This window comes from Apus apus, chromosome 8, assembly GCF_020740795.1.
Source record: "Apus apus isolate bApuApu2 chromosome 8, bApuApu2.pri.cur, whole genome shotgun sequence".
Lineage (NCBI taxonomy): Eukaryota > Metazoa > Chordata > Aves > Apodiformes > Apodidae > Apus > Apus apus.
The window spans coordinates 21,166,599-21,179,816 of NC_067289.1; the positions used below are offsets into that span (position 1 = coordinate 21,166,599).

The 13,218-nt window shown below is 40.5% G+C and overlaps 1 protein-coding gene across 1 annotated transcript in view; it reads left to right on the forward strand.

The window, feature by feature from the left end:
* The window catches only part of SPATA16 (spermatogenesis associated 16), a 206,992-nt gene that overhangs the window by 187,510 nt on the left and 6,264 nt on the right, over positions 1 to 13,218 (forward strand). The window contains 3 exon segments of the mRNA XM_051626587.1: positions 2,445 to 2,542; positions 2,545 to 2,603; positions 7,028 to 7,108. Coding sequence (XP_051482547.1) covers positions 2,445 to 2,542; positions 2,545 to 2,603; positions 7,028 to 7,108 — 238 coding nt within the window.

The following is a 13,218-nucleotide window of genomic DNA, read 5'->3' on the forward strand; positions in this document are numbered from 1 at the left end:
GAGAAAAATTGTTTTCTTTTTGCCTTTACTTTCTTAATCATTGGAGAAGCCCCCAGCAGACACAGCATGATGAAAGAGGATTTTTACCTGCTTTCTTAGCTGATGATTCAATTTACTCATTGCTTAGTGCTTACATAAAAAGGTTTTGAGCAGATTTCAAGAATAGCAGGAAAAACATTTTGCTGCTCTCTAAAATGTTGTGAGACCATTTCATGTTGATAAGAGCTCTCTTTCTCATTAACTGATTGCTTCTCCTTACTCTAATGCACAGTGCTCTACCTGGGGACACAACTATCTGGCTTTCAAACAGCAATGATCAGGTGGAGATGGGACTCCATCTTACTTTGGTGCCATGCTGACCAGACTCTGTCAAACTTACAATTTCACATATCAGAGATTACAGAAATATTTTTTCTTGCCAATGTCTCCTACTAATGCTACGTCGGGTCTTCAGAAAAGAACTCTTCAAGTGGTAAAAATAGTTTGTAAGAAGTTTGCCCTGTTCTCCCTTCTTAGAGTTGGGTCAACAAAATTTCATGAGGCCTGGAAGGGGTCTCCTGAACCAGAAGTCAAATCTCTCCCTGTTATACTTTGACCTTTGTGTCACATAATACCCTGGTCATAAACTGAATAAAATCTGTCTTAGAACCAGTTAAGGCTTTCTTCCTTTTCTGCTCTTGCTGAAACACACTGCAGACCTTCCACCTGAATTATAAGAAGCTTAATTGCCACGCCAGCCTTATTTGAACCTATTTATACACAATGGTCCTTCTGTTATCATTGTCTTTTATCTCTCCTTCCCTTTTCAGTTGTTTGCTCTCTTCAGAATTTAGCCCAGCATTATGTTTATCGAGAAGAATAATAAGCTCTTGGCATTTTCATTAATAGACTAATCAAACCACACTTCTCTCAAACGAGATATCTCCTACCGTGCTGGCTTCTTTGCTGCATGATGCTTGGGTTTCAATTAACCTCTCCAAACACAGCTGACTGAAGCTATGTACAATACTCCAGAGAACTGCTGACCAGAGCTCCCCTTCCCTGTGCAGTGCCCAATTCTCTCCTTCAGTTAATGGAAATACCAGTTCATTGGCTCAGCTCTTTCTTTTTCAGCTGATCTCCTATCTGGAGCTCCTAGATTACAGCTGTATTCCTGCCACTGGTCTCCAATGCATCATATTTTATTCTACAATATTTTATAATTATATTAGGTATTATGTTTAAAAAGATAAAATTAACTATACCGGGATTATTTGTGGTGTTCTAGGGTGAAGAGAAAACTGAGCTTTTTTCCACCATTATTCTTTTAAGATGCATAGAAAGAATGCTTTTGTTATTAAATTCTTCTACTTGATAGAAGTATTCTGTTGATAGTCATTTTGATAACACTTGATGTTTGCCTAGGGCAAATCTCTGCAAATCTGAGATCAACATCAACCCAAAAGATCAAGATTTTTTGCCAAGAGAAGTTCATTTTTAAAAGAGGACACCATTTATTGAATAATAAAAGTCATTCAGAACTTCCCATTCACCCTGTTCAATATATGATTGGACTTCAAATCACCTGCCTGGAAGTGGATGTAGGTAGCAGCATCAGCCTTGTCACCATATGCAACTGCCAGAACAAAGGTCTGCTAAAAATATTGGAAGTGGTTTTGAAAATCGATGCCAATTTTTGGAATTTCAGGCACTTAAATACGTTCAAAACCTTGATTAGTTGAATGGAAATTTCACTTGGAAAGGCTGAGCATTCACATACGCAGTGGCTACATCTCGTCAGGAATCTGGGCCAAATTGCTTTTGAAAATCTCAGGAGGGTGCTTATTTGCATTTTTGGCATCAGAGTACTTTTCAAAATATGGTGGTAAGGCTGCCATCCATCAAACACTTCAGCAGGTGCTGAGATTTTATGCAAGCACTTGGCTGAGTTTCTGTATTCACATGCTTAAAATTTACCATGTGCCTGGAGGATCAGGGACCACCTCTGCAGGTTTTAGTCCCTCAAGGTTATATATTTGAAAACTATGGATTTGCCTAGTCTGCAAACAAACATAAGCTGACACACTGCATGGTTTCCTCAACCTCTTCACTTAAACTTTAAAAGCAATCCATAAAAGTCAGATAATATTTAACAGAGGGGATTATGGAAAAGCCATTTTGAAATGAGAAAATTGCATTCATGTTTGTTATCTGTTGTCTTCCCTTCACATATATTACAACTACATATTTATTTTTCTAGTACTACTAGAGACATTGTAGAAAGAAAGTCCTTTCCCCCCCTTCCCCATACAGACTGTCAGCAGCATTATCTTAAAGGCACTGGATGCCATATTACTTATAGTATTACCAGCACTAATATATAGGATGATAAGTCTTGAGGCATAGAACTCAAAGAATAAGTGTTTTCTGGGACTCTCCTCTAACCCACTTGCTGTTGCTGAACAAACAGGACAATCCTGCCCCTGCCCTCATGGGATAGAGAAGCTGCATCTCGCCAGCTTCCTCGGCTGCTTGCAGAGGGATGAGGAACAGGCCCACACGATTATCAAGTTCTGGCCGAGCTAGTAACGGCTCCCTACCTGCAGGACATGAAAAAGAGGGATGTCAGACTGATAAGGATTTTATTTCTCATGCTTGGGTTGGGCTTCAGAGGCAGGGAGCCAGGGTTGGAAGGGTTGAGGCATAGCACTGGGCTCCAACTTGCTCTGAAGTAATTTTTTGGATGCTCAGACCTGAAGTGGTTTTACAATCCAACTGCAGTGCCTTGTCAGAGGAGGTGCTAATCACCTGCAAGGATGACTTTTATAGAACCAGCATGCCTCATCTAGAGGCATATTTTTAAAACTTCTTGTTTTTCCCCCAGACATCCCCAAATCAGTCTGGGAAAATGATTGCAATTATTCAGATCGTGCTACGTTGAGATATCTGACATCAGAAACCACCTGCAGCAAAAAAAAAATCTAGTTAAGCTGAGGAGAGAGGGGGGAAAAAGAGAGAAAAGATTTTATTACCTGGCTCCAGCTACAACCTACTCCCTGTGTGAATAAACCTGTCTATTTGCTAGGCTTTTGTTTTGCCTTTGTCAAATGAGGGCAGTGATGCTAGCAGGGCTGTTGTAAGACCGGAGTCATAACAGCTTGACAGTATATTGATAACCCACAGTCAGAAAGTGCTGCATGGTTATTCTTCCACAAGGCTGTCAGGTTTTCTGCTGAGGGAGGGAGCTCACATACATGTAGATTTTAAGCATTTCATTTCAGAAAGAAAACAAAAGAAAAAAAAAAATCCTTCCACAGTCCCTGCATTTAATTGCAGTCCAATTTGTATGATCCAGCTTTGGTTCACTAAAAAACTCTTGGTTTTCCAAAAGCCAGTCCCTTGACACTTGTTTGCAGCACTGCAAAGCTCCTAAGCACTGCAGAATTAAAGCTTCACAGCAGCTTGCTTTAGGGGAGACGAGCAGTGGCCTGCAACTGCAGGAGGTGGTTGCCAGGCTTTGAAGTCTGGGCTCAAGATAAGGGGAAAGCGACATTGCAAAGAAACTGTTATTAAAAGACAGTCTCCTTCTGATGCAAGTTTCTAGTATTAAAGTTCGCAGGCCCATATTTCAAGGCTGACTAAAGAGTCTTGAGTTATTGGTACATATTTCAGTGATAGGTTTTTCTCCAGGGTACAATATATTCAGTCCATCACACGTTAGGCACTGGCTATAACACTGTTGCCTGTATCTTGTCATGTAGTAATTATAAGCCTGACGTCCCTGGAAAGCTTTTTGGGGGAGGCTCTAGGCCACCCAAGACAAAGATCTTTAGTCTCTAAGGGGCAGGACTGGGCACCATGAAAGTCTGTACCAGGAGGTTTGAGGGACAGATTGTAAATCTTTCCATGAAACACATACACTTTGTTTACTGAGCCCAAGGTAAAAATGCTTTTTAAAAGAATAAAGGCAGAAAATCTCTACTGGCCCTCCTGTCCAGGGCATTAAAATGTATTAATTCAGCATTCACTTATTTTTCTTTGTCCTGTCACCATCCTGTAAAATATATCTTCAATCTGTGTGCACCAATGGAAGCTCAGATGCTTTGTAGCTGGAATATTTCAGTAAACATCAGACACCCTGATGTGAAGGGGACAATAAGGGACAAGACTGCAAGCAAGAACTTGCGGAGTGGCTTCACCAGGTAGTGATTAATGGACTTTTCCTTTCCTGGTGGCACCAACCCACATGGCACATGCTCCTCTTGATGCCAGTAGGGACCATCTCCCCACCACATGGCAGCTGCATCAAACACAGAACTTTGCTGCCCATCTCGGGGTCTGCATGCCCACACTACCCAGGGAAAGAGCAGCAGGTGCTCGTTTGCTCCTGTCATTCTCCTCATCTCACCAGGGTCCAGGCAGGATTAAACCTTTGCAGGACTGTGCTGTACTGCTGTGATGCAGCAGCTTTCAATGGATGCTACAGAAGCAGCTCCCTGTGCCCCTGGGGTCAACATCCCAGCATCCATGGTGATTCCATTTACTTCTCACTCTTCAGCAATGTTGCTAAGAGATCTCTAAATTTTTCCATGAAGGAAACTGAGCTGGCCAAATTCTTATCTCCCTTGTATTAATAAAAATTTAAAGTAATTCCTCTGAGGTCATTCTAACTACACTGGTAAAGCCAAGATAAGACTTTATGACCAAGAAAGGCAGTTAAATTGTGTGAGTTAGAAAATGCTAAGGAAGCCAAATGTTTATTATCACGTACAGTATAATTTGTATAAAGTTTAAAACGCACTGAATTTATAATAGTGCAATTTGCACTGATACAGCAAGGATCCCAAAGGCATATCAGTTATAAACTCTTCTATGTAAATGGCTTCCTGTAGCTAAATAAATAGAGTCCTAATCTGCAGCACAGAGAACCTCAGCTGAGGCCTTTTCAGATTGGTATTTATTCATAGATCTGGGAAAATAAAGATTTCTGCTAGCTTGAACAGCTGAATGTAAGTGGGGGGGAAACCCTGAAGAAAATCTTTCCATGGTTTATGATTTCAGTGTCACCGTATTTGTACATCATAAATCAAAATGAAAGCTTGGTTAAAAAGCAGAAATCTATTTCAATTTAAGATCAAATGAGGACAAGTTTGTGGATGCAGCTTTTTTTTCTTGAAGAGGATTTCCCAAAAAAACTCAGCTTTGGGAGAATGAGTGTGGTTTGCCAATTGCCCACTCTTGTAGCATGCACATTTTCTTTGCCAATAGAGCTGGTGAGAAACTCTGGGTGATAAAACCAGAGCATATATTGGGCACTTTTCACTGGGATGTATAAATATCAGTGAAATTTCAACTGGAAAGGTTTCTTGCTTTCACTTCCTGCCCAGAGCAAGAGCAGTGAGGGCCCCAGCTTGGCTGGGTGGTCAGAGTGGACCCTGGGGGTGATGGACCAATGTCCTGGTGTCTTCCCCAGTAGCTGTTCAACCAGTTCTCCAGAGAGAAACAGTCCAAGAAAATCAGTGGAGAAACCCTCCCCTTCTCCCCAGCCTGGTTTGACACAGGATCTGTGCTTTGCCCATTCTGCCCTTAACACCCTTAATCTCTGTGCTGTATCTATTCTGGATTCATAGAAGGAGATTATCTGTCATTAAATATTGTGACGGAAAATTCCTGACAGGTTCTTGACTCTGAAAGTGAGAGACAGAAATGTGCAGTTTTGTTTTCTATGAATACTGATGCATGACTTATAAAAAATATTTGTTTAATATTTGGACTGATAAGATTCAACTTAATGGCTGCACAAACACAGAGAAGGCAGCCTGAAACCGACCCTGGCAAAGTTATTTAGAGATTTAAAAGAGGATTCCTGTATCCTTCATCTAGTGTTGGGACACAGACAAAGAATTTGAATTTCAAAAGCCCGAGTGAAAAGTAAATTTTGCAATAGTCCAAAAATACAGATCTGCTCCTTGAATCTCAAGACAGCATTTTTACCTCTTGCACAGATGAGCCTAAAGACCAAAGTTTTAAATTTCATCACCTTATGTTCTCCTATTCGACTTCTGCCTCTCTAGTTACAGAAAGAAGATACTATTTATGAGTGTTTATAACATCCAATTAGTTATAATGAGAAACAAATTGGGGAAAGAGACACCAGAAACTATTGTTTAGTATCACTTTAACCAGCTAAGGGTTTTGAAATGGACTTGACAGAGCACATTGAACTCAGATATTAAATACAAGTTTCTCCCAGCTTGTTCCTAAATGCTGCTGCTGTCTGCTTATGGGAGGAGACCCAGGATCCAACCCTTGGCAGCAACTGGAACATTTTCAAGTGTTTGGGAAGGGTGTAGGGTAAGGCAATGCTATGACTAGCCTGGAAACATTCTGAAGTGAGGCAATACTACAACTAACCTGAATTTCAGCCTTCCCTCTAATGTTAGGGACTGATTAGCAAGTATTTTCCTACAGTTTCTTTTTATAGTTTACACTAGAAATTGCCAGCCTTGGTTTTATGCTCTGTTATGCTGAATGATGGGGAGAAGGGAGTCTGCCAAAGAAAAAGGATAGTAAAAGCAGGGAAAATGAGCTAGATACTTCCAGCTACAGTAAAAGCATCTCTGCTTTAGGGTCGTCCTCTTGTGAGGTTTTACGTGCTGCCTTAAATTATGATACATTAGCCTTGGGAGAAAATACTAAAAAGCATTCATGTACGACAGAAAATCCCAGACAGCTAAAGAATGAAGGATCCTTTCTTCTTTAAAGTCCAAGTCTTCCTTTACTAGGTATAAACATTTACTGCATTAAAACTTACAGGCTTAAATACAAATTTTCCAAAAGATTTTTTCCCATTGTCAAGTACTTTATATCCACAATAATACAGTGCAATTGCTGAAGCAAAGATGAGGTGGCAGTGCTTATTGTGTGAAAGATGAGTAATAAAATCATCAGTGTACAAATGATTTTTTAATTAGGTTTTAATCTGTGTATTTAGAAAAGTTATTTCTGTGTGAATTCCACACTGATAATTTTTATCTTGGTGCCACAGCTGCAGTCGCTAATGGCAGATGCCGTGGACACCCTTGAAGGAAGATGTGATGGAGAACGTGCATGGAATAGAATTCAGAAGGTAAAAACCTGTAGCAAAGGGCAGTGGAGGATATTGTTCCTTGGGGAGTAAATGTCCACCTGAGTCATATCTGTGCAGAAGGTAGAAAAGGAAGTAGGTGCCATTTGAAACCTGACTCTGTGCCTAGCACCCTGTTAGTACTCGGGCACTAGCCAGAAATACATATTTATTATTTGCTTTAGCCACTACAGTTGATCTTTGTCTGTGTTGATAACTTTGTGTGGTCATCTAATGAGAAACAAACAAACAAAACTGAATAGGTTATTTTTGGCTGATAATTATACTTCTCTTCCATCCTTGTCATATGGGGTGCTGCACTAATTGGGTGTGGAGGGGGGACTTGTTAGGGAATAAGAGTCAGCCCAACAAATTAGGTCTCTTAGTGGAGCTCAAATGAGGCTTTGGTGGTGCAAGAGGTAAAAGACGCAAATGCCTCTCTGGAGTCTCTGCACATCAACTGGTCAGTTCAGTTCTCAAATTTCATTTGTGAAAAGCAGGGAGCCTTATGTTGGTTCTCTGTATAGAGACCTGACATCACGAACCATAGGCCAGGCTGAAACAGGAGCATCTTACATTCTGACAAAGCTTTTCAAACCAGAGCAAATCACAGCTCTGGGCATTCAATACCATGGAGGAAAAGGAGAGCAACATATCACTAGGAAGGAAAATGCTGCTCATGGTTCAAAGCACTGTTCTTACCCTATGTCTTATGGCTTCATCAGATACCAGAGAGAATCGCACTCCCTCTGAGTTGCAGCTGGAGAACAAAAGGTTTGAATTTCTGCACTGGTGGGACTGGAAATTGTCCCTGTTTGGATTTAGGGTTTACAGTCAGATCTCAGGGAAGATACTGAACACCCAAACCCTGGTTGCCATGAGCCAGTGTGACCAGGATAAACAAATAAGACAGATGTCTAAAACAAAAATCACAGGGGTGGAGGGTTAAGGTACTTTCAGAGTCCATATATCCAAGTGATTTGAATTAAAATTTCAGAAGGCACATCCTCTGAGAGCCTGTGTAGGTGTATTGCCACCATTAGCTGTCAGATCTGTGGCTCTTCATAAAAGGTTTTCCAAGTACAGAATGTTTTCAGAAAGTAACCAGAACCTAAACGCCCAAAATTATAGGCTGGATTTCATCTCTTTCAAATGCTCCTGAGGCAAAACAAAGGATAAATATTCATACTATTTTTACATTGCACCAGGATAGTCTCTAAATTTCTCACACCTTCCTACAGATCCCATGAGAATCTTTTGTAACACAAATGCTACATGTGATATGTAGTTATATAAATATATACAAGTACAGACATATTTCCTGCCATATATAGTAAATATTGATAAGATGAATGCAAAGAGTCAACGACATATTTACAAGTAGCCTTTATCTCTGTACTTCACTAGCACTTATCCCTTCCATTTTCAGACATTAGACTTAAATATCAAAGACAGTTTTCCAAATTTTTTTGCGGAAGTCTGGATTTTAATGCACAGTTAGGTGTTTGAATAGCCAGCCTGACTTTCACAACTCCAAACAGACACAGTTCAGAGGCTGCTGAGGGGATGGTGGCTGAAAGCTAGACCAAGTGCACAGATATCTAAGTACTAATTTAAAACATCATCAAATACTTCCTTTCTTTTGTACTTTCCCCCAAAAGTTAATTTCAGTATATTCAGCATACTCTTAGAAAATAAAATCTTTTGTAACAGAGGAGACAGGAAAACACTCAGGAAGCTGGGATGGCGTTTTTTGGGGGGGTTTTAAATCAGCTCTAACTAAGAAAGTTATGCTAGGTTAAATAATTGTAATACATTGCTAAGGAGGAGGATTAAATCTGGTGATTAAAAGTCAATGTGGTGTGGATTACAGAATGTCACTTGTGCTGGAACCATTTGGAAAAGTCCAGTATTTCTCAGTTTGCTCATCACATGATGGCGATTGTTAGAAGCCTACAAAGAACCTTCACACATAGTTACAAGGTACTTATTTGTATTTGTGCTGTTGAATTAATTTACATACATTGGAAAGCAAAAAAAGAACATAAAGGAGTTTATACAATCAGCTATAAATGCAAAACTCTGAAAAGCTGACAGCTATGCTACCACCAGTCAAGTTTGGCTTTTGCAATAGAAACAGCTGTTGCACCTAATGAAAGAACTCATTTTTTATTTTTTTTTTCTCTCTAATGCAGCAGAATTACAGCAGTGCCTGTTTTCCAAATGGTTAAAGGGTCTGTCAGAATTGCCATTACAAACCACTGTCTGCAGAGGTTTATAGTCTGGAATCAGCCATAAAAAAATTCATTCAGCCTGAAATCTGACATCGAAGGGCACAAAGCCTGACACCCAAACACTTCTCCTTTTGTCACAGTGGAGGGCTTATCAAATTAGTTTGAATTTTATCTGGGCAATTTTGAATGTACAGGAGTGATGAAGCAGCAATAGCTTCAAGTGTTGTGGGTGCTGTGCTGCTCATCCAATTCATTGAGAAATTTATGTTTTTAAGCGAACTAATTAATCAACTGGGCTAATTGTTTTTGGAAGCTTTAAATACAAAGAAATGAAAAATGACCTCATAATTAGCTGGAGAAAAGAGAACACCACTGCACAGAAGATACCTTTCTCAGCATTACCAGGCTACAGACTCTCCAGCCACAAGGAGAGATGACCCAGATTACCTTGGGAGATTAAGAAATATTCTCCTGCAGAGGCTTTGGCCACAGACTAGGTATCCCTGAAGAATGCTTCAGAGGCAGGAAAAATGGGCTGGGACAATCTCCCCAAATCCCCATTCTCCAGGATTTTACCAACACTTTTCCTTACAGACCCCTGGATAAAATGTGAGCTTTGTGCTAGCAATTTGGAGAAACAGACATCTGGGTCTAAGACCTTCCAAGCAATTAACAGAGGGACTGAGTCCCTCTCTACATCAGGAACACCTTCCTAAAAAAAAAAAAATAATAATAACAATTTACTGCCTCACCTCTTTTTATACTTATCAGAAAATCCCAAATAGAACTTGCTGGTGTCCAGGCTGTTGGGCTCACAGAGGATTCAAGGCACCATACTAGGGCTTTGGAAGTTTTTTATGGTTACTGGCACTGTCCAAATTGTGTTATAGGTTTACTTGTGAATGTACTTAAGTTTCACATGGTCAGCATTTCATGAGAATGGACTTCTCTGGAGCCACCCTTATGAATGGGAAGCCTTCCCGAAGTAGTTAATAGGAAAAACTATGGGAAAGATCATCAAACCTCCTCTTTTAAAGGAGTTTAAGTGTTCACGGGTGAAGAGAGGCACAAATGTATTTTTGCTTACTGGATTTTGAGGAGTAGATTCTCTTCTTAATTCAAATTACATTTGAATTTCTTATTTTTTAAAAGACCAACCTATCCCAGCCATCAGATCAATAACCTCCAGTACACAAGGATCAGCAACAATGATCAGGAAACCTCCCAGAGAGATTGAGGGGAACTAACCTGAGAATTCAACCATGTCCAGCCACTGTGTCTTAAGCAAGTTTGGGCCAAGTCTGGTCATTATTGACTAGCTTAGTAACTGACAGAGTTCTATATGATCTAAGTGAAATCTGATGTGAACAAGACTGCTGGGACTAGCAGTAGAGTTTGGCCCTGAGTAACTCAAGAAACCAGGTCTCTGGATGGCTACTGCAGGACTCTACAGCAGCTATAGATAGGCAGAGGGGTTACAGTCTCTCAGACACATAAACCAGCAAGAACGCCCCCCTGTTCCTCTACACAGCCTTTGATTCTCTGCAGTCTTTCAAGAGGAAAAAAAAAAAAAAAGAAAAAAGAAATAAAAACATATTACTTTCCTATCTCATAAGAATAAAATCATTAATAAAGCCTCACAATATTGTTACAGTGAGAGGCATTTCTTTAAATAAATAGATACTTTAGGGCCTATCAACCAGAAACTTTTGACATCCAAAGAGAGGAGAGCCAAATAAGTGCCAGTGCCAGAATGGCTCTGCTTCCCCCATGAAGATAATAATGTAGTTCTGCTTCTCCAGCTAGCCCCTAGGCTTTCATAGCAGTTTCACAGGATCCTCTTAACATCATTTGAACAGCCAAAGGATAGACAGGAGCTGGCAAATAAACACTTCCCTACACTTCCACATGTGAGACACTTCATAAAACCTTCACATCTGAGTTTACCTCAAGGGCATCGCATACTTTGCAATTTAGATAAGTTATTATGCCCATCATTTGCTGAGCTCAGTGGAATGCCTGTTTCATAAATCTGAAAGCAGAGCAAACATGGACGAGCGAATAAAAGAACAGATGTAACTTATATAAGGATAAGCATATAACAAGAGCTGCACTAATATATGTGAATACGAAATGAAGTAAAATTAGCTCATCATATTATATATCTTTTAGCCAGACACATAGATTTTCAGCAGTTGACCTCTGCTTACTACTTCTCTGCCTCCTGCAGCAGCAGGGGAACACTATCTGATGAACTGTGCTCTTCCACTGACATTATTTCTTAATTGAAAATCAAGCCATGGAAGAGGGCCATGGAGTTGCTAGGCTTTTGGTCAGCCAGAGGAGCAACAAGGGAGATTCATTGCGTGTTGATGGAAAGTGGACGTGTTGCTGAATAGCACTGTGTGGCCACCACGACAGTGAGGTGATGGATGGGACTTTGTGGCATCTTGTAAAGTCATCCAAACCCATGCCAGAGCCACTGGGAACTGTGCTTGTCCTCAGAACACACGGGCTTCAGAAGTTGGTGCATTTTGATGCACTCTTTTGAGACAACTTGGCTATTTGTGAACTAACAGAAGAAAATTGACTCCTGGTTCATTCTCATCGTGGGACAGTGATGCAGCCACATGTTTCACAAGTGCATGGACGCACTGTGAAAAGGGAGGGAGAAAGCAAAAGAGGGGAAAGGACAGGAAAAGCACATTTTCTGGAACAGGAGTGCAAGTCTAATGTGTAACATCTTATGTGTGATGAATTCAGAAAAGTGCAAATGCAAAAGGAAAATGCCAGTGGCACTGATTCAGGTAGACAGAGTGGAGGAAATAAAGGGCAGAGCAACCAGGTAGAAACACAGAAATTTTGTAAGAGTTGGCCAAAGATTGGCTTCATGCTAAGATTAGCAGAAACTTACTAAGACATTCCCGAAAGGATTAACTCAGAACCAGCGACAGCCTCGAGAGGCAGAAGAAACTACAGCAGAGGTTTCCAACCTGGCACAGAGGGAAGTTTTCAGACCAGGCAGAGGAAGTTAGGAGAGAACGTGAACAGAAAGTGAGATCTGCCCCGTTGAGTCTGAGGGGATACAAAGGAGATGTAGGCACCCAGAGAGTCCCATTAACAAGTTCAGCCTCACTGTAAGGACAATGAAAGTGTGAAGAGCATTCAAGGAGCTCTTTGTGTAAGAGAGGTGACAATGGGATTTCATGAGTTATCAATACTCCTGGTCCCTAAAATCAATTCCTGCCCTTATAAGTCTCTGGTTCTTTGTGTCTCACACAAGAAAAGAAAAGGAACCCCAGGCAGATGTCTATGTGGCCCTCAGCTACATTGGGAAAAACAACTGCATCCTATCCATTTCCCACCCATAATGCTGAGCTACTTAGTGACCATGCACTGAACAGCTCTACCTGCTGATCACAGCTAAACCAGCAATGCAACATCAAAACAGAGGCTGGGGCTACTAAGAAACAGTGACCTTTCAGGCTTAGAAGGTTTTATTCAAATCTGAGGTAGATGCAGGAAGTTTCAAGTTTGCTGTTCCACACCAGAGGGAAAGTTTTTGTACATAAAAACATGTTTTTTTTCCCAGCTAAATCAGTTTCTATTAACAGATATCATCTACACCTATAACTCTTGGGTCCTCACACAAAACACTGCTAATATAATTGGGAAAGAGTGCTGTGTGATGAGAAAGGCCTTCGTCTATTCCACCAAGCTATAGGTGCAATAAGTTATTGGAATAATTTCAAATAGCAGCAAATCTAGCAAGTGAGCAGTAAATGTCCTAAAAACTGGAATAATGTAGCTGGTTGGAGCTGCCTGGCAGTTAAATCACAGACAATTCTGGGCAATAACATTCCTCACTCAAGGATTTAG